The sequence below is a fragment of the Phycodurus eques genome, chromosome 6 (genome assembly GCF_024500275.1).
Source record: "Phycodurus eques isolate BA_2022a chromosome 6, UOR_Pequ_1.1, whole genome shotgun sequence".
In the NCBI taxonomy this organism is placed as follows: domain Eukaryota; kingdom Metazoa; phylum Chordata; class Actinopteri; order Syngnathiformes; family Syngnathidae; genus Phycodurus; species Phycodurus eques.
The window spans coordinates 2,336,166-2,357,949 of NC_084530.1; the positions used below are offsets into that span (position 1 = coordinate 2,336,166).

Genomic DNA, 21,784 nt, shown 5'->3' on the forward strand with positions numbered 1-21,784 from the left:
TTCATAAAATCAAAGCAAAAAAAAAAAAGTTCAATGTTATGACTCTTATCTGAGAATTTGATCCTTTTTAGCAAACAAAACGTCTTGACTAATTTCGCATTCCCATTTACCGAACCCAGATGCCCTTTGGCAATTTTGGGAGCTGATCTTGGTCAAGTGCTTTATGGATTCTTTGTTCTTAATAAGGAGATAAGCCTCTTACAAACCCAAGACATTTAGTTAATCACTACACTTACATCTCTCTGTGGCAAATCACATCTTCTATAAAGAGACTAACCCACTTATCTGTAAAAGACACATTCTTGCAATGCTATCCGTGTCACAGCTCAATGTTAGCTCTTAAGATAATAGACACAGATGACTGTCCTTGTCATAACCCTAATCAAGCTATTATTTTAATATGATTTTTTTACCTACCCTTAGTGAGGAAAACCTACATTTGTGTATATGTACTGTACAACCCAATATCTACTGTCTATAATGCTAAAGCTATGTTAATAACTTTGTGTAAGATTCAAATGTCATTGATGTAGGGCATAAAGCATCAGTAACAAATAAATGGATCAGTAATGTCATTGAGATATGTTTCAACAAAGCTCTGGTCAAATTTGTAAAGTTGTCCGGCCCAACTAAGGACTGCTTATTACACCCACTCTAATCTTCAGAAATAAATGTTTTATCACTTCAAAGGTGAAAGGCCACACAAATCCGCACGATCGATGTAAATGTCATGTGGTAGATGTGGCCCGTGACAGTTCATAGCGCAGTGTGTGCAATTAGTTGTTTGCATGTACATGTCAAATGCAATAAAATTCATTAGACATTTGGCTAATAGCACATAAAAACAACTTGACTGACCATCTGGTATATGCAATACATTTGTGTCATTAGGCCCCTGCTGTTAGGAAACAACTGCAAAAACTAAACCAACCCATCCTAATCATCAGTTCCTCATGTTTTGTTGTAAAAAGTGAGATAAATGTTAGTAATGGTGACTCTTGTGAAAAAGTATGTAATTAATTTTTTTTTTTTTAAATTGATATTTGACATTGATGATGCACGCTTATCTTCCAGTATGACTTTGTGGAGCTACTTGATGGAAGTCGACTAATTTCCAAAGACAAGCGATCCCTGAGTGACACGGACATGACAAATGTACACTCACTTGGTGGTTTTGAAAAGGACCCCGGCAGAGAGGTCCGTTACAGACGATCAGTGAACATAAACGACGCTGGCTTCATCCATTACCTGGACACAGGCATTTGGCACCTGGCATTTTACAACGATGGCCGCAATACAGAACAAGTGTCTTACAATACTTTCAGCATCGGTAAGTCTTTGCTGGAGGTAATTTCATGTTAGAGCTACACATAAAGGGTATTTAGAAAACATTTAAGTCAGGGTAAAGGTTATTTGAAAAAGATATGTCCACACGAAAAGACATTTGCTGTCAAGCGCATGCCAAGGCAACTACCGAGGTCATTATGCATTGTGTATGAAACAATTCTATATGTGTGAATGTATATATATATATATATATATATATATATATATATATATATATATATATATATATATATATATATATATATATATATATATACACACACACACATTCACACACACACCCTACAGCGTTATACTCTTAGTATGACGCTCAGCAGAGAGACAAAATTGGTGTGTCATGGTGAGAATGAGCAAGCAAGCAGGATAATTGGATGTTAGAATCTGTTGATTGGCCTGACTGGGTGTAACTATAGCAACCATAGCAGACAGGTCTTTCAATGTGTTTTAGTTCACACAATATATAGTTCCATATCCTGCCCACGCAATTAACTTGCTCCACCTATTTGTTTCTGTCTACATCAGATTCGATTATGGAGTGTCCGCAGAACTGTCATGGAAACGGAGATTGTCTCTCAGGAATATGCCATTGTTTTCCTGGATTTCTGGGGCCTGACTGCTCTCGAGGTACGCACACACAGTCTGCCTCCCTTAGGGAAGGTAATTGCTGTGAGGGTGTTATCTGAGTAGTGAGCGTGACCTGCACATGTTGAATGCCGTTGAATATGGTTAACTTTGATTACCGTGGAAGGAGGATTCAAAGCCATATTTCTTGACACGTTTTGATATCTGCTGAGCCACTGTCACAAACCCCCCACAACACTGTCATGCCACTCCCTCAACACCTCCCACACCCTACCAACTCTCTACCAACTCAACACCACAGTGTTGTCTTCATATCCATGTAGTATATGGGTCATTTTCATATAATTTGATCAATAATGGTAAAGCCACTTGTAAAAAAAAAAAAAAAAAAAAAAAAACCATGTAATTTAGCAATTTTTTTTACGCGGCCTTGGTTTTATATGGGAAAATGTCTCCCATGCTGAAACAGCCACACAAAGGCCTTTTTTCAAAACATTATTGATCATTTAAAATTGTAGGCATTCATAGTAAAGGCAATCCTTATTGACAGAGCAAATGGTGGTGAAATGCACTTCTTTTTATAACGGGAATGACATAAACAGCTTGATGAAAATCTTGTGAGTTGCACAATTTCCATGTTGCCCTTCAAACTCTGTAGATACAAGTGCATGAAGGATCCTAACTACTCATTAAACCATTACACTCTTTATACAGTCATAATAATGTTAAAGACATCTGATAGTTCAGACACAAATTCATACATATTTATTCCTATCTCAGAAATAATAACAATAATAATTTTGCTGTCTGCTATTGTGTGAATGCAAAATGCATGCCTGGGATTTCAGTTCACAAGCCCTCTGGTGTATTGCAACAACATAATGAGGCGCTCTCCAGTGGCATTAACAGTAAAGACAGCTTGAGTGACAAAGAAGGACCGTTTGTACCTTGTAAAAGAACCAAACAAGGAACTCTGAAGACACTAAGATGCATTTGTATTAGTTTTCATGGAAAAGGCATATTAAGCAATAAGAGAAAAAAAATCCTATATATCCACAAATGCATAGATCATTGTACACTTGAGACTATGTGAGTCCCGGGATGCACATGTCATGGAAACAATGAGTCCCTGCCATTTATCATCATGGAATACAGATACAGTAATCCTACGCTTTCTCATGGTTCTTGCTTTGCAGTCCTGCTATATTGCTATATATTTTTTATTACAGTTGTTACTCTATTTTTTTATACTGTTTTTAAAATATGTTTGTGTTAGGCCTTTTATGATAGTAATATATTTAGAACGATACATTTCCCCAAAAACAATCAGGACAAACGACAGTATCGTTGATGTTTTTTATGCCACTGGTATAATGATAGTAGAGCATAATAAATCAAGTACATCATTTTTAAAACCAATTCACTTTTAATTCTAATTCTAAGAATAATGAACATTGACATTGTAATGTGGAACAATAAATATCTTGGAAAACTAATATAAATAAAACAGACTCAGGCTCTGTTGACAGAAATTGCACTTCAACAAATATTAAAATTTGGCACAGCGGTATAAACAGTCATTAATGCCTTAACAGGCAATATACTGCCATTCAAGTTTCCATTTGGTTAAGAAAAAGGGCCAACTAGCAACATTAATAACATCAGAACAAGTAGATCAAAGCAACCGGTTTTGATTCAAGATTTGTAGTACTTTTCAAGGTCTGCAGCCTTTCTTTCAATGCTGCTTTGTCAACATGTTCAACCCTGTCCGTAACCCTCTTACAATAGTAACGCTATACTGTATATAATGTGAGCATACATGCGCCATATTCACATTTATATTTGCATTGTTGGGCAAAGGGTTCCATAATTGCAAGTGGATGGGAAACGGAAAATGTCTTTTGTTCCCAGCTGAAAGAAATTGGGTGGGATGGTTGTGTTTAAAATGGATTTAGTCGCCATGAGGTTTTAAGTTGTGTTGTCTTTGTTGCGACTTCATACAAATTCGACATACCAGGTCGTTGGTGTTAGCGGGATGGCTACGTTCATCAAAATGTTCCCACATCGTCGCGGTTGGCGTTAGGCTTTGGAACTAATTCCATTTGTGCCGCTCAATTTTCTGTGACTGCAGCTACCGGCTCTCCGTCAGAAAACTTAGCTTTGTGTACGCGAGCGCCCACATTTCAAACGCACGCACACACGCACGCGCCCGCACACAGACATTAAACGCCCAATCAGACGTAGGGTCCCCGCTTTTCACTATCTCTGATTGGTTTAAAGACCATGATGATGAAACCCGTCGGGTGTCTGCTTTCGGGTGTTCTTTTTCTTCCTCAAATGACGGGGCTCCTGTATGCATCCTTAGTTCTTTATTTATTTGTTTATTTTTTGCTTTTTCATATCCCGGCCCCGCCTGTGTGGAGTTTGCATGTTCTCCCCCGTGTCTGCGGGGGATTTCTCCGGCTATTCCGGTAGGTTAATTGAAAACCCTAAATTGTCCGTAGGTATGAATGTGAGTGTGAATGCCCTGCGATTGGCTGGCAACCAGTTCAGGGTGTACGCTGCCTCCTGCCCGCAGTTAGCTGGGATATATATATATATATGTGTGTGTGTGTGTATATATATATATATATATATATATATATATATATATATATATATATATATATATATATATATATATATATATAAAAATATATTTATTTACTGCAGCCTAATATGTTTTATAATAAAATATATACACTCACAGGCCTCTCTGTGAGACCACTATCTCACTGGCTTAGAGACTAATTGGCGACCTAAAGGTGACTTGAGTCTCCGCCGGTTGTCTCTGTGACATTTCCTGGAGACTAGCCGTGTCGCCAAGGAGTGGTGCTGAAATCAAATATGTTCAATTTCATTGGAGACCTTTTGCTGACTTTTTCAAGTCTCCAAAAGATCTCTGACACATTTCAGAGACATCGCGGGAACTAATTCTATGTGCGACAGGGGAGATGTCGCCGCAAGGTCTCTGGGACATCTCCCAGACCTGTTGGAAACCAACAAGACTGAGGAGACATTACAGAGACCTATCCGCTACGTCACGGCGACAATGTTGACCCATTTTTGTTACATAATTACAGAAGAAAAAGCTTTTGAAAATCTGTTTTTCTCTTTATTTTTAAATGCTTTTAATCATATAAAGCACTTTGAGGTACCTTGTGTATGAAATGTGCTATAGAAATAAATTTGCTTTGTTATGTTGTCAGTGGCTATTTTTAAACAAAACCTTTTCTTTATTTTTACTAACTTCTAGCGTGAGGTGGCTACACTTCCTGTACCTAATATATTCAATGTGGGAACTTGGTGCACCTCTCTTCATATCCCGCTGTGCCAAGACTGATGAGTCTCGGCAGTTGCGGCGACGTCTCAGCCAGCGAGATGGGCCCTTTGCATAACTACACTTCAAAGAGATCCAGTTCAATAGCTTCCTTAACTAAATAATATTACGATTACAGTTTTAATTTGTATAAGATTAAAGAACTGTGCATCACTGAACTGCTCATATACTGCAAACACTTCTCAGTACAACAGTCACATTGTTAAAATATTACCTCTTGGAGAGTTTAAAACGAACTGAGGATTATTATTGCAATGGAAAATTGAAACAGCTGCTGCTGCAATTTATTAGATTGTGTTCATGGTAGGTGGCTCATATGTTTGTGGCCAGTGTAGGGATGTTTTGTTGCATACAAATCAAATGGAGATTATTTTTAGTTTCTGTTTGTCATGGCGGCGGCGCGGTTAGCAAATCTGCCTCACAGTTCTGAGGACCAGGGTTCAAATCCCGGCCCCGCCTGTGTAGAGTTTGCATGTTCTCCCCGTGTCTGCGTGGGTTTTCTCCGGGCACTCCGGTTTCCTCCCACATCCCAAAAATGTTCATTAATTGAAGACTAAAAATTGCCCGTAGGTTTGAATGTGAGTGCGAATGGTTGTTTGTTTCTATGTGCCCTGCGATTGGCTGGCAACCAGTTCAGTTCAGTTCCGCCTTCCGAAGATAGCTTGTATAGGCTCCAGCACGCCTGGGACCCTAGTGAGGATAAGCAGAACGGAAGATGAATGAATGTTTGTCATGGTGTTTTACTCATTTTTAACAAACAGAACAGTAAGGGTGGCTACATTGGGGTGGGACCTACTGCTGAAGTAGGAACATGACCAGCAATTTAATAACTTCTGTTCGCCACAATATTGAGAAAAGTAGAGTCGGTCAAAGTAATTTAATGTTTCTGTCCTGTACAGCTTCCTGTCCTGTGCTGTGCAGTGGGAATGGCCAGTATTCCCGTGGACGCTGCCAGTGCTACAGCGGTTGGAAAGGCACAGAGTGTGACGTGCCCGTCAACCAGTGTATTGACATCCATTGTGGAGGACATGGCATCTGCATTATGGGTGCTTGCATCTGCAATACTGGTTATCAGGGAGACAACTGTGAAGAAGGTAAATATAAAATATCCAGCAACCCAAAGACTGACTTTGAAACAATGTTCCCATAAATAATGGAAATAAAAATGATCTTTTCCAAGATCTAACTGTCCATGTCATAAAACCTGTAGTATCTGTACAGGCAACTCTTTGATTCCAACTTGATCATTATCCACTCTTAATTGTTACACTAGTATAAAAATATATTAACCACTCTCAATGAGTAAATGTTTTTTGCTTTAACTTTGACAAAAAGGAATTGCATTTATGTGGACAACAGGGTCTTACTCCTTTGGTTTTTCTTTTATTGTTTGTTCCCAAAGGCTGGTCCTTTTTTTGGAAAAAGTGCCGCTCAAAAGCTACAGAAAGACAAATAAAAAGCAAAGCACACACAGAGTTAACCGACTGATGTGCTCAACAGACCTCTGGTGATCTATGCTGAGATCTTGTTGATATGCTGACATCATCGATGATGAATTTAAAGGCATTTTCTTTTGCCAAAATGTTGTCCAAATTTCTATGCAACGTTATAGCACACTTACATGTGTTTAACATGTAATCTAAAAAGCAATTATGTATCAAAATAAAATAATAATTAATTAATCTACTCCAGGGTTTCCGTAGAATTGGATTTGTTTTATTATGATAAGATTTTATTTCTTTTTAGCTTTTGTTTTTCAAATCCTGTTAGTTTGAATTCGTTTTTAGAGCAGGTTTGTTAGTTTTTATAATGTTTTAATATGGGATATTTGTCAGGTGGTTACAATAAGTATTGTGTAATAAAAACACAACAAAAGATAACAATTTTAAAAATGTATTCACATACTAACAACTAACAAGCTCGTTTCAGCTCGTTCGTGAGCGATATTGTTCCACGAAGAGCGCTTCAATGTGTACAGTGGGTACGGAAAGTATTCAGACCCCCTTAAAATTTTCACTCGTTTTTATATTGCAGCCATGAGCCAAAATCATTAAAGTTCATTTTTTCCTCATGAATATACACACAGCACCCCATAGTGACAACAGAATTGTTGGAATTTTTGCAGATTTATGAAAAAAGAAAAACTGAAATATCACACAGCCATAAGTATTCAGACCCCTTGCTCAGTATTTACTAGAAGCACCTTTTGAGCTAATACAGCCATGATTCTTTTTGGGAATGATGCAACAAGTTTTTGCACCTGTATTTGGGGATCATCTGCCATTCCTCCTTGCAGATCCTCTCCAGTTCTGTCAGGTTGGATGGTGAATGTTAGTGGGCAGCCATTTTCAGGCCTCCCAGAGATGCTCCATTGGGTTTAAGTCAGGGCTCTGGCTGGGCCATTCAAAAACAGTCACGGAGGTGTTCTGAAGCCACTCCTTCGGCATTTTAGCTGTGAACTTCGGGTTATTGTATTGTTGGAAGGTAACCCTTCGGCCCAGTCTGAGGTCCTGAGCGCTCTGGAGAAGGTTTTTGTCCAGGATATCCCTGTGCTCGGCCGCATTCATCTTTCCTTCAATTGGAACCAGTCCGGCGGATGGATGGATGGATGGATGGATGGATGGATGGAAGGAAGGAACCAGTCCTCCTGTCCCTGCAGCTGAAAAACACCCCCACAGCATGATGCTGCCACCACCATGCTTCACTATTGGGACTTTATTGGACAAGTGATGAGCAGTGCCTGGTTTCCTCCACATATACCGCTTAGAATTAAGGCCAAAAAGTTCTATTTTGGTCTCATCAGACCAGAGAATCTTATTTCTCACCATCTTGTACTTTTAGCAAACTCAATGCAGGCTTTTATGTGTCTTGCACTGAGGAGAGGCTTCCGTCGGGCCACGTTGCCATAAAACACCGACTGGTGGAAGGCTGCAGTGATGGTTGACTTTCTAGAACTTTCTCCCATCTCCCGACTGCATTTCTGGAGCTTAGCCACAGTGATCTTTGGGTTCTTCTTTACCTCTCTCACCAAGGCTTTTGTCCCCCGATTGCTCAGTTTGCCTGGATGGCCAGCTTTAGGAAGGGTTCTGGACATCCCAAAACATCCATTTAAGGATTATTATTACTGTGCTCTTAGGAACATTAAGTGCAGGAGAAACGTTTTCATAACTTTGATCTGTGCCATGCCACAATTCTGTCTCTGAGCTCTTCAGGTAGTTCCTTTGACCTCATGATGCTCATTTGCTCTTGTATGCACTGGGAGCTGGAAGGTCTTATATAGACAGGTGTGTGGCTTTTCCACTCAAGTCCTATCAGTATAATCAAACACAGCTGGACTCCAATGAAGGTGTAGAACCATCTCAAGGATGATCAGACGAAATGGACAGTACCCAAGTTAAATATGAGTGTCACAGCAAAGGGTCTGAATACTTATGGCTGTGTGATATTTCAGTTTTTCGTTTTTAATAAATCTTCAAAAATGTCAACAATTCAATTTTTTTCTGTCAATATGGGGTGCTGTGTGTCCATTAATGAGGAAAAAAAATGAACTTTAATGATTTTAGCAAATGGCTGCACTATAACAAAGAGTGAACATTTTTAGGGGGTCTGAATACTTTCCGTACCCGCTGTATTTCAGGCTGAGTCAGGAGCTTTGAACGTTTCCTGCAGAGACATCTCAGTATATAATTTTTCTATTGTCCCAAAGGTCGGGCTAGTGGGACACCGCAATTATTACGGCTTCCTCCATTTCCCCCTTGCCGTTTACAGTACAAGTCCGCCAAAATAGCACTCAGAAATCAATCTGCCAGCCCCTCCCCGGTGGGAGGAGCTTTCTGCTGTCGCCACAACGCTGTGACGCGGCCCCGGAATAGAAATTTTTTCTATTCAAGGGTGTGTGGTGGACCGTCAGCCGCCCTCAGCATTGCCGCGACACGGCAAAACGTGCTCCCGCCCCTTCAGCACATACACAATAAATGGGAAAGTCGAGGGCGGCATGTGCAGTGTGAAAAGGCCATAAGGCATTTACTCTTATCTGTGAGTTATAGTCAGATCGATAGAGCGATAAATACTTTATCCTCTTTCGTTTTCTCCCACATCCACACAAGTTGTGGGATTTTAAAAAGAAAAAAAGCTTGACATTTGTTTTAGCTGTAATTTATTAAGCCTGGTTGCAAAGCACCTATTTGTTCATACAGGAACCAAAAATACGTTACCAAGCTTATGGGGTGAGTGAGTTGAGTAACAACTGGCAAACGAAAAGAGGAGCATTATCAAATGCGTCTCATCAACTGGCAGGCTGCAGGGTGCAGCCAATACAAAGGCGCTACTGATGATGTCGCTTCTTGGTGGCCAAGCTGAAGTAAATACATTTAAAATTAACTAAAAACATCTCACGTATGAAATTCATTTCAAGACGTAAATTGCTCTACAATTATAGTTCATTTCAATTAGTTTTGTAAACAAAATGTTGTTCCAGTAATTATCTTTTTCTTTAAACACTGGTTTTTATTTTATTGTGTTAACGAAAATGTTTTTTATTTTATTTTAGTTTTCATCATTTTGTTTGTTTTCGTTAACAATAATAACCTTTATCTAATCAGAGGTAGTTTTTGTACAGTGGTCAACTAAGAGTCGGGTACTATTTGTTTTGTGCACGCACACATGTTCACTGTTCACAATGTTCCTATACAGTCACCAGAGACATTAACTAGATTAGTTTCAGATGAGTTAAATCCTCTGTTTTGCTAATCTTTTGTGACTGTGGGTTGATGAGACAGAAGGAGCAAGTGAGAGACGAGAATCGCTCCGGAAAAACTGAAATTGTGACTTTGTGTGGATGTGTGTTTACTGCTGCAGTGTTCTGCAAATGATGTTAAATATGGCATGTAGGGGGGCACGGTGGACGACTGGTTAGAGTGTCTGCCTCACAGTTCTGAGGACTGGGGTTCAATCCCCGGCCCCGCCTGTGTGGTGTTTGCATGTTCTCCCCGTGCCTGGGTGGGTTTTCTCCGGGCACTCCGGTTTCCTCCCACATCCCAAAAACATGCGTGGTAGGTTGATTGGAGACTCTAAATTGCCCATAGGTGTGAATGTGAGTGTGAATGGTTGTTTGCTTCTATGTGCCCTGCGATTGGCTGGCGACCGGTTCAGGGTACATCCCACCTCCCGCCGAAGATAGCTGGGCTATAGGCTCCAGCAGCCCGCGACCCTCGTGAGGATAGGTGGTAAAGAAAATGGATGATATGGATGGACTTCCATGAAAAAAACTGACAAATTACATAAAAAAACATGGATATCTATGAACATTACTGAGGAGAGACACATACTGTATTCGCGCCAAGAGGATTTCCACATCTGTGGAAATTGAAGATTGATTTATTGAGAGACTGATTGCTTGCTAACATTTCATATTTTGCAGGAATATGCAAATGATATTTTAGCTCATCTTTTGTATGTTATGTATAGTGTGTATAATGCACCTTTCCTAATGCTATCACAGCGTTACGGAACAGTTAGCATCAGGCGTAAGCTTCTTTTTAACTGTGTCTATTTATCTCTGTGCCTCCAGTGGATTGTTTAGATCCCAGTTGTTCAGCCCATGGGGTGTGTATTCATGGCGAGTGTCACTGTCAGCCTGGCTGGGGTGGAGCCAGCTGTGAAATTGCCAAGGCTATGTGTCCGGACCAGTGTTCGGGTCATGGCACACATAACACAGAAACCAGTACCTGTACCTGTGACCGGAATTGGACTGGACCAGATTGCTCCTTAGGTGTGTCTCATGTCATACAATAACTATAAGTTTAATTATGTGACAAGGTGGCTTATATGGTTCCAAACATGGTAACATATTTCTCAGAATTCATTTGCACATATCATGAGTAATAGCAGAAAAACAAATAGCAATTACCCAGCAGATCGCTTGTCAGAAAATGTTTACCCAAAGATAAAAATAATCAGTCAAATACCAGAAAACCAGAAAATATAAATCCATTGAGACCAAGGTCTTTTTTTCAAGGGTGACCTGGCCGAGAAGGCTGAGCAAAATTCATGTCATAACAATACAATGTATACATAAAAGAACACAGTATACATAAAAAGTACACAAAAATAAGGAAAAATGATATTTGTATGGGTGAATAAAAACAAGAAAATGCATATGCTAAATTTATAATTTTATGCTAGTTTAGCACATATTCTCACATTCAGGTATGCTATGATGTGACAACATTAGCCATGCATTTAAATCTGACTTATAAGATTAGTAAAATATTATAGTTTAGGGCACAATCACATACCCAACCTAAAATCTAATGGATTAAAAAAAAAACATTTTTTAACTCATTTGTGGGCGTTTCTCCACAAATTACGTTTCTCCAGACATAAAAGACCTAGATATTTTTTTTCTAGTAAATATTGCATGCACACGCGTGACTTCAATGCTTCAAAAAACTTATGAAATGATTAATATTAGTCTAATTTTTTTCTATAACAAAAAATGGCATTTCAACAGGGGTGTGAAGATCTTTTATATCTACTATATATTTTCGCCAAGTCTGTGTGTGTGTCATGTATGTGTGTGCGCATGCATGCACCTACGCATAATAAAAAATTCAACCAATATTAATCATTTAATGACTTTTTTCAGCATTTATGTAACCTATACAGCGCAGGTTTTCTCCTGTACATTGTATATATATCCTGCGACCCGAATGAGGATAAGCGGTACGGAAAATGAATGAAATATATATATATATATTACACACACACAGTGGGTACGGAAAGTATTCAGACCCCCTTAAATTTTTTCACTTTTTGTTATATTGCAGCCATTTGCTAAAATCATTTAAGTTCATTTTTACCTCATCAATGTACACACAGCACCCCATATTGACAGAAAAAAAAAGAATTGTTGAAATCTTTGCAGATTTATTAAAAAAGAAAAACTGAAATGTCACACAGCCATAAGTATTCAGACCCTTTGCTGTGACACTCATATTTGACTCGGGTGCTGTCCATTTCTTCTGATCATCCTTGAGTTGGTTCTTCACCTTCACTGGAGTCCAGCTGTGTTTGAATGTCAAAGGAACTGCCTGAAGAGCTCAAAGACAGGCAGCATATGACAGTCTGAATACTTTCTCTGTGTGTGTGTGTGTGTGTATATATATATATATATATATATATATATATATATATATATATATATGCACACATTTTTAAACAGTAATAGTGGCCATCTTAAACTCATTCCTAATTTCGACCTTACTGCAGCACATCCCTGTCAAAGATACAGATGATGTTGTGTTGTATTTTAATGCATATATACTGTAATTTATAATTCATGCAATATACCTGTATTTTCATTCTCCCAACAGAGGTGTGTGAAGTGGAATGTGGAAGTCACGGCATTTGTTATGGTGGTTTGTGTCGCTGCGAGGAGGGATGGACTGGAACGGTGTGTGATCAGAAAGCCTGCCACCCATTGTGTAGCAAGAACGGTGTATGTAAGGAGGGGAAGTGTGAGTGTAACCAGGGCTGGACTGGGGAGCATTGCAATATCGGTAAGTGGATTTAGTATGCACACACACATTCAGTACTTGCATGAAGACAAACAGAGTACAGAAGAAAAACAAAAAGTCCAGTGCATTATTATTGATTTAATTTCATTTAATTCTGAATTTATTTTACTCATTATATTGTAATACCTCAAGGGAAATTCATCTTGCACTCTGCTGTGTATTTTGTGTTGCATTCTGCGCACAGAGAAACAGATTTAACACATACATTTAACACATACAATACTGTAAGTTCCACATTATCTCTTTTGTAATTGTTGGGGGCCTGGGGGACAGGTACAGACAGCAGACCTTTATGAACAGCCTTATTTCAGATGGAATTTGATGGTTTGCAGAGATAACAGTAAGCACAGATCTCGCCTGTTACCATGGTCAGGCATGACATACGACATACAGTACATACTAGTTCAGCACAGCGTATCCTACCGTTGATTTTAGCAAAGAGGAGGAATCTGTCCTTTTAAATGGCAACACTGCGTGATATTATTTGCTTGTTTGTTCTATGTATTTAAAAAGGGACAGTGCATATTAATGAACATTTGCATGTAAATATGCCAGATTGTAGCCATGAAGCAGTTTTTGTTTTTTCTTTTTGTGGTAAGAAGCTACCTTTGTTTGAGAAAAAGCACATTGAATGTGCTTCCCATTTCTGTCAACCACACAATGGACTGCGGTGTAAACTTCAACTTTTAAATACCACACTACAGTTGTTACTGCAGCAGAAGAGTGACATGGTACCACTAATAATTTTTTTTTTTTTTAAAAACAAAGAAACACATACACCAACAATCAAGGGTTGGACAAAAAAATATATATAAAAAAAAAAAATGGCTGTTACACCAGTTAACAAGCTACCCATCACTTAAAATGCTATCTGTTGTCAAACAAATTGACAGCAACAGTTTCACTCTCAAATAGGTGCAAATTGGTTTCAGTTATTATCACTATGACACACACATTCAAACTGAATTACAGGGTGGAGGTTGCTGCGAGAGCACAACAGCAAGATGAGGAGAAATCCATTTAGTGCTTAACCAACAAGCCCCCTGTTTGTTGAAAGGGGATTGTACACTGAAGCTGACAAGCGGCTTCACAAAAAACTGACGAGTTGTTCTTCATCAATCCTTCCACCTCTAAAAATCACTCTCACATAACACAAAACTTCAGAAATTTGTGACCTTACTGTGGAAGTGTTTCTCCATTCAGTTCTTGGACCTTATATTTCCTGACACGGCCAGCATCATGGCCAATCTATTTTCCTAAAATCAATTTGCTCGTGTATTAAAAATGACAGGATATAGTACTTATGCTGCACATACTGCACATATACTGTATGCTTTATTTTAACCAGAATTAACTGTCTTGGTTCAAAACTCAGGATATGTTGGAATGGGATGTATTGTATGATAGTACAAATGTTCTCTCATTAGCATACCTTTATTTGTATTCTCAAAACTTCTTTGTCTAATTTGATATTTTCTGCTTCTGTCATGTGCTGAGTAACTAAATTATCAGATACGATTTTATTTGCCCAACCAGCTAATATGCTGCACTAAAGGTTTTCTCTTTCTTTCTTTTTCTCTCTTTCTTTCTTTCTTTCTTTCTTTCGTTCTCTTTCTTTCTTTCTTTCCCTTTAAAAGCTCACAATCCGGATATTAGAGTAAAAGGTACTGTACTCTTTTTCCTTCTCCCACCCGTCATTCGCTGGTTTTGTCCTCATTTTTTGCTTTTCCCACCATACTGCTCTAAATTATCTTCTTTTTTTCAACATGCATCTTTTAATTTGCTAATTAGCTAAATGAATACAGTATAATATAATGCAACCATCGCCTTATCATTGTACTGCCATTTCCTTTTTTTTTTTTAAATGTGTTTGACTGCTTTTTGTTGTTTTTTTTATTTTTTGAAGGGGATCGGCGGGGGGTAATAGTTTCTGGTTGAGGAATACAGTGACCAAGCTCCGAATTGAATAGCGAAAACCCATGCGTAATTGATGCCTCACCCCCAAATATTTATTGATTCCCTATATTAATACTTCAATACAGTGCTGCTTGAAAATGTTAAAGGAGGAAGGAATAATGTAGTATTTGTCTTAATGTGTGTATTTGTCTTAATGTGGGAAAAATGTGGAATTTGGGTAATGTGGGAATGTGGAAAATATTTTGTTGTTGAAATGGTTTGAATCGGTCAAGATATGTGGAAGGAGGAAAAATTTAGATTTTGTTTTAATTTGTTTTAATGTGTGTATTTTAAAGTGAGAAAATGTGAAATGTGGGTGAAAACTGCAATTTGTGTAGTGTGGGAATTTGGGTAATGTGGAAAATATTTTGGAGTTGGAATGGTTTTAATCGGTCAAGAAATATTCAAGGAGGAAGGAATAATGTAGTATCTGTCTTAATGTAAAAAAATATATATTTTAAAGTGGGAAAATGTGAAACGTGAGCCTCTGGCTCCAACTACAAGAGACAAATTCCTTGTGTGTTTTTTGGACATACTTGGCAAATATAGATGATTCTCATTCTGAAGAAATGTGGAAGAAGGAGGACAAATGTAGATTTTGTTTTAATTTGGGAAAAAATGTGATATTTTTAAGTGAGAAAATGTAAAATGTGGGTGAAAACTGTCCAATTTGTGTAATGTGGGAATTTGGGGGATGTGGAAAATATTTTGCAGTTGGAATGGTTTTAATCGGTCAAGAAATGTTGGGGGAAGGAATAATGTAGAATGTCCAAATGTGGGGAAAATGTGGGTGTTTGAATTTGGAAATATGTGGAATTTGGATTATGTGGGAATGTGGGGAATAGAAAATATTTTACAGATGGAAAGGCTTGAATCGATCAAGAAATATTGAAGCAGGAGGGAATAAGGTAGAATATAGTGAAATGTGGGAAAGTATTTTGAGAGCTGAATTAACTGAATGATTTGAATGTGGAATGGCAATCCTGTGGAACAATTTTGTTGAACGTCTCAATGGGAATGAATGGGACATTTTGGGGTGTAAAATGTGGAAATGTGACTAATATTTGAGTGAGAAAAATACAAGCACCCATCGTGTGAATTTTTGCAATATCTTGTAAGTTCGAATGGCGTGAATCGGATAAATAATGTGGATAACGGACAAAAAACGGCGGAATAATAATAAGAAGAAGAATGTGTGCTTTCAGCACTCACACAATAAAAAAATATTAATAATAATAATAATAAAGAATTTTGTGTGCTTTCAGCATTCACACAATAACTGAAGATATTATGCAGCTACTAAATTTACTGTGCTGCGTCACATACAGCAATGACTTCCTGCATTTTGAACCACTCTGGGTCAAATTCAGTAGTTGTAGTTAATTGTTCACTAATGCAGTCATAAAGACAAAGGAGAAACTGAATTAGGACCAGCCTTTTGTTTCGTGCTCAGTCTCACCTGTGGCTTCTGAACAAGCAGACTGCATGTTGGCAGGACGAGGCTTTTTCGTGATTTGCTTGAAATATTTTTTAATCGTCATCTGTGTGAATGAGATGTCATTCGTGTCAACTAACGAGCAGAATCGCTCTGTGCAATACGAACATAGCGAGAGTTACTAGTGTCTATGCACATGTTTAGCTTCTAGCTACGTTATCAGGGAGACGGCGTAATATAACGTTAATCCGACCTATTCAAACTTCTGGACTTACTTTGAGTTTCTTTTGTGTGATAGTGTTACTTGTTAACCTTAATTCTTACCTTTGTTTGTTCGTGTCCCTCATGAGTCGCGCTGGTAGCTGGCAACCCGTTTCATCTTGAACCTCTGTTGTGGCGGCCCACCGCAAATATATGAATATGTGGGAAACCCTGAACTGGGTCAAACAGAAGTACAGTAGCTGTCAGAGGGGCCTTTTCTGGACACTCGTATGACAAAAACCAAGATGTTTTTTAAATTAAATCGACACTTTTATACTAAGTTTATGTTAGAGAATCACTCTATGGACGTCTAAATAGCCAAAATACGGGACCTTTTAAACTAACTTTATTCAACATCCATTGAAATCCCAATTTGTAAAGCATACCTTCCAAATAGCAGACACACACACAAAAAGAGACTATTTAATCCAAAAAACATGTTTGTTTTTTTGTGAACCCCCAGCTGCATTGATTAAATCCAGCAGGTAAAAGACACAGTCTACACATTTGGGAGCTTATTAAATCATTTAAGCAGACCGGTGAAATCGGAGAAAGGGTTTGGACTGCACAAAGCAAATCAACTGTGGTCCCATATACAGTAAATCAGCAAAACCAAGATCAGAGGAGATAGCCGAGGACATGAAAAAAGAGAGTATTGACAGCCCATCCATCTAGGGAGGGCTGTCAGACCATTCTCGAAAGATTCCAGCTCCATCCATCCATTGTATGACAAATAATTTTACAAATGGGCAGTCTTCAACATGACAGACACTCTGCCAAAATTGGATTGCCATCAAAACTATCACCCAGAAACACCAGGGGGGGGGGGGGGGAATAGTTAAAAGGCTGACCCAGACATCACTTCTAGGGAGTTGCAGATCTCTCTGGTAGCATCTCGGATGAATGTGCATGCGTCTACTATTCTTTCTCGGGACAGACGGGTCAAAAATAGATCAATAATTATTTGATCACAATCAAAACCACCATGTTTGGAGAAAAGCCAGCACTGCATAAGAAGTAAAGAACCTCCTCCCACCTCTGGACCTGGATGACTCCATTATATCTCAAGAGCCATGAATTTCCAGGTGCATTCAGAAACTCTTGCCCAGAATTTCCTGCCGTCATTCAGGGAGTTTAAGCTGGGATGGAAATGGATTAAACAACAAGAAAATGAACCAAAGCATTCCAGCAAAAGTATAAAGGAATTGCATGAGAGAAAGAGGATCCGTATTGTGAATTGGCACAGTCATAGTCTGGACCTTAATCCAATTGAAATGTTGTGGCGAGACCTGAACAAATTGGTACATACCAGATGTCACACCAACTTCAGCTGGCTGAGCTTTGCAAGAACTAGTGGGTAGAAATCCCCATAAACATATGTGAGAGTTCTTCTGGTTGAAGTAATGGTTACAAAAGGAGGCGACATAAGCTATTAATAGAAACGATCACATACTTTTGCGCATGCAATTATCAGTTTTTGTGGGAAAACAAAAACATGTTTGTTGGATTAAATCATGAAACTATAACTATTTGTGTGTGTGTGTGTGTGTGTGTCTACTATTTGGAAGGCATGGTTTACAAATAGGGATTTGGATCTATGTTTAACAAGGTTAGTTTAATGTTGTTGTTTTTTTTTTTACAAAAAGACCGGCCATGTAAGGAGGGTTCACAAACTTTCAAGCAGCACTGTATAAAATTGTATAACAAACTGTGATCCCAACACTAATATAATTTCAAACTCTATTTATAACATTACCCTTAAAAATATAAATGCCTTACAGATTATTTCGATTTTGAAGAAAATGGACCGGCAGTGCAAGGATTCTGATGTGTATTTTGTCGGTTTGCAACTGGTTGAAATACCAATGACTACTTTCCCAATAGCTGTTTTATTAAATTATGACTCAGTGGTACATAGATATAGTTGGCATCTCGGTTCACAAATGCCCCGTTCACGAACACAGGGATTTATAAACAACATTTTCAGACAAACATTGCTTCAGTTCACAAACTCCGCTTCAGTTTCGCGTTTTCTCTTACAAGGTGCCATTCGCTCGTGCATCTCATACTATTACATTATTAAACACATACAGATAAGTGTTCTTTTTTTTTTTTTTTGCTTCAAATTAATTAATTAATTAATTAATGTATTTATGTTTTTTTTTTTTTTCTTCTCCAATGTAGCCCTTAGTATATTGTCTCTTCCAAGAAAGTGAAAAGTGGAAGTGACTAAGCTATTAGGAAGCCGTGGAAAGTGTAGCAAGTTTCGGTGGCGTCTGGTGAGCTCTCGCTAGCAGGGCTGTGCATGTGCCACAATGTATTGGTTTTATTGAACTGTTTCTTCTGAAGCGCTGTAAACACGATGCTTTGCAGTACAGGGGGACGGCTTTCCGTTCCCGACAACCGCATAAATGCATTTGAATGAATAAATGGTTCTTGCAATAAATCACAGTTGTTTGAACATACAGAAAAAGGAAGAGAAAAAAAATGCATCATACAACATATCCAAACCAGAACTCGACAAGTCATTGACCGAAAATAGGAGTAGGCTAAAGAACAATGCTTGTTTTTTTACCTACAGCATTTCAGGATTTTATTATGGTCTTAATATCAAATGTGTACCAGTAGTGCATTTGCATTTAATTTCTTGTGCTAGGCACACGTTTTCCAAATTCAATGCAACCCATGCTGTATAAAATAGTGTTTTGTACAATTGGCTTTTAATTTGTTTCTCTGTCCAAACACTAGCACCTTGTTAGTGACTATTTCTGTGTTCTTGTTCAACTTGAAATCCCACAACTGAAAAGGAAGAATATCTAGATGTAATCAATTGGACATTCTAATATTTATTCTCAGTAGCCTGGGGTAGTCATGGTAAATGTTTTCCTTCCTCAGATAAGCTCGCTATTGCACAAACAACTGTTAACTTTCTGATCTAGTTGATGAAATCCTGGCCGTGCTGTTGTGTTCGTTTTTGCTCTAAGCTTTACCCTTCTGTCCCTCTTATGCCGTTATGTTCTGCTCTTCGCCTACGCCTGTGCGAATGAGTTTAAACTACCGTAATCGCACTAACAGTTGGATCTGCTGCTCAAGCTGTCAGTCACATGTTTTTAACAAAGCATTTGTAGGACTGTGTTGTTGTATTTTGGGATGTTCTCTTTGTATGACTTTTGGCTCACCATGCTGTGGCAGTATTCAATCATGTTAGCTGATTTTAAGTCTATAAGCATGAATTTGACTGAAGTAGCTTTAGGTAGCTGATCATAAAATTAAGGGGAAAAATATGTTTTTCGGAATACATTGTACTTTACATTTGTACTAGTAACAGTTTTTAGGACTCGATAGGGGTCCTACCTGTTTGATTAATATCCAGCATCCTCCTCTTTGTCTCAGCTACTTGTCTTAATATCCGAATCTTAATTAGGTTATTTCACTTTATAAACTTTTAATTTGACGTGTCGATTAATAGTTTTTAAGTTACTTCTTAGTATTTTCTTTAAAATGTTTTCATCAATCATTGTTTATGCAAACTATACTGAACAACACGTTTGTTTTTGATTTTTCATGGACACAAAAGGCCTATTTTCCTCAAATATTGTTCACAAATCTGTCTAAATCTGTTTGTGACAAGTTCTCCTTTACCGTGATAATCCATCCACCTCACAGGTGTGGCCAATCAAGATGCTGATAAGACTGTTATTGTGCAGGTTTGCCTTAGACTGCCCACAATAAAAGGCCACTCTGAAGCCCGCCGCACATCGAGTGATGCACAATGTGAGCAAACTAGTTTTCATGAGTGGCCGACTGGTTTTGTGGTGATTCAAATTTTGAATCAGGAATTTGCAAAATTGGGCACGGTGGACGACTGGTTAGCACATCTGCCTCACAGGTCTGAGGAGCAGGGTTCAAATCCGGACTTGCCTGGGTGGAGTTTGCATGTTCTCCCCGTGCCTGTGTGGTTTTCTCCGGGTACTCCGGTTTTCTCCCACATCTCAAAAACATGCATGGTAGATTAAATGAAGACTCTGAACTGGCCGCAGTTGTGAATGTGAGTGTGAATGGTTCTTTGTTTATATGTGCCCTGCGATTGGCTGGCGACCGGTTCAGGGTGTTCCTGTTCCTGCTAAAATAAATGTAGAGATGTTGCTAATACATTTATTTTGTCTTATTTTTTTTAGTTTCACTCCGTCAATCTACCTGCATTTTCATTATGAATTTAGTTTTAGTTTGTATGGTGTGATGAGTCAGTTGAGCCTTTCAGGGTTTGCAGATGAATGCGGAAATCTATGTTTATATATATATATATATATATATATATATATATATATATATATATATATATATATATTTAAAATTATTTCTAAATTACTTGTTTTATATAAGGTACATACAGTTTATAAATCTAATGAGATTTGTAAATTGTAAATGATTCATTCATAATATTGTTGAAACTGCACACATTTTTATGACTTTTGAGTTTGCTCATATGATTTGAAACAAAATGTGCAACAAGATAATAAGCCACGGATGTACTGGTCCGGCCCACTTGAGATCAAATTGAGGTGAATGTGGCCCACGAACTAAACCGAGTTTGACACCTGGTGTATACAGTACAGTGAACCCACGGATACTCGCTGTTTGATACCCGCAAATTCACCTATTCCCAGAATCTTTTTCCCCATTTTTTTTTTCAATCTAAAAATTGTTGTTTGTTTGTTTTCCTTTTTCTTTTCTGTTTTTTTTTTATGGGTGAGCCAACCCTGAAAACACTTAATGGAAGTGTATCCTTACCTATTCAATATATTTTTGTGGTTTAAAAAAAAATATATAAAAAAAAAATATATATATATTTTTTTTATTTTTTTTTTATTTAAATTTTTTTCAATGCAACAATTATGGGTGTCAATTATCTGCAGATGTTTGCTTTTTGCGGTCCGGCCCAGTCCCTATCCACTATAAACATACATTGTGTTTTACAATAATACTTAACTATATTTATAATTTCATAAGTACCCATGAATGAAATACAGAAGCGTGCAATCTGTCACAAAACTGCATGCGAGCCATGTAAATAGTGCAATATGTACAATTAGTGAATGGGGGCGAAGCAGCCTCTCAAAATATCCATATTTTATCTTTATTGGAGGTCCCTTCTTCTCTTTGTAGCAACCCGCTTCTTCCTTAACCGTCACGCTATGGTTTTATGGTTTAATAAAAGTCATACAGTATAGTATGTACAGTATTTGG

The 21,784-nt window shown here is 38.1% G+C and overlaps 1 protein-coding gene across 5 annotated transcripts in view; it reads left to right on the forward strand.

Moving 5' to 3' along the window:
- LOC133404486 (teneurin-3-like) overlaps positions 1-21,784 on the forward strand; it is a 281,787-nt gene that overhangs the window by 142,161 nt on the left and 117,842 nt on the right. For 3 of the 5 annotated variants that reach the window (XM_061680417.1, XM_061680418.1, XM_061680421.1), the window contains 6 exons: positions 1,075-1,330; positions 1,870-1,971; positions 6,208-6,402; positions 10,878-11,078; positions 12,682-12,867; positions 14,523-14,549. In XM_061680417.1, the coding sequence (XP_061536401.1) occupies positions 1,075-1,330; positions 1,870-1,971; positions 6,208-6,402; positions 10,878-11,078; positions 12,682-12,867; positions 14,523-14,549 (967 nt within the window). The remainder of the gene's footprint in view (positions 1-1,074; positions 1,331-1,869; positions 1,972-6,207; positions 6,403-10,877; positions 11,079-12,681; positions 12,868-14,522; positions 14,550-21,784) is intronic. The other 2 variants (XM_061680419.1, XM_061680420.1) reach the window with 1 other exon arrangement.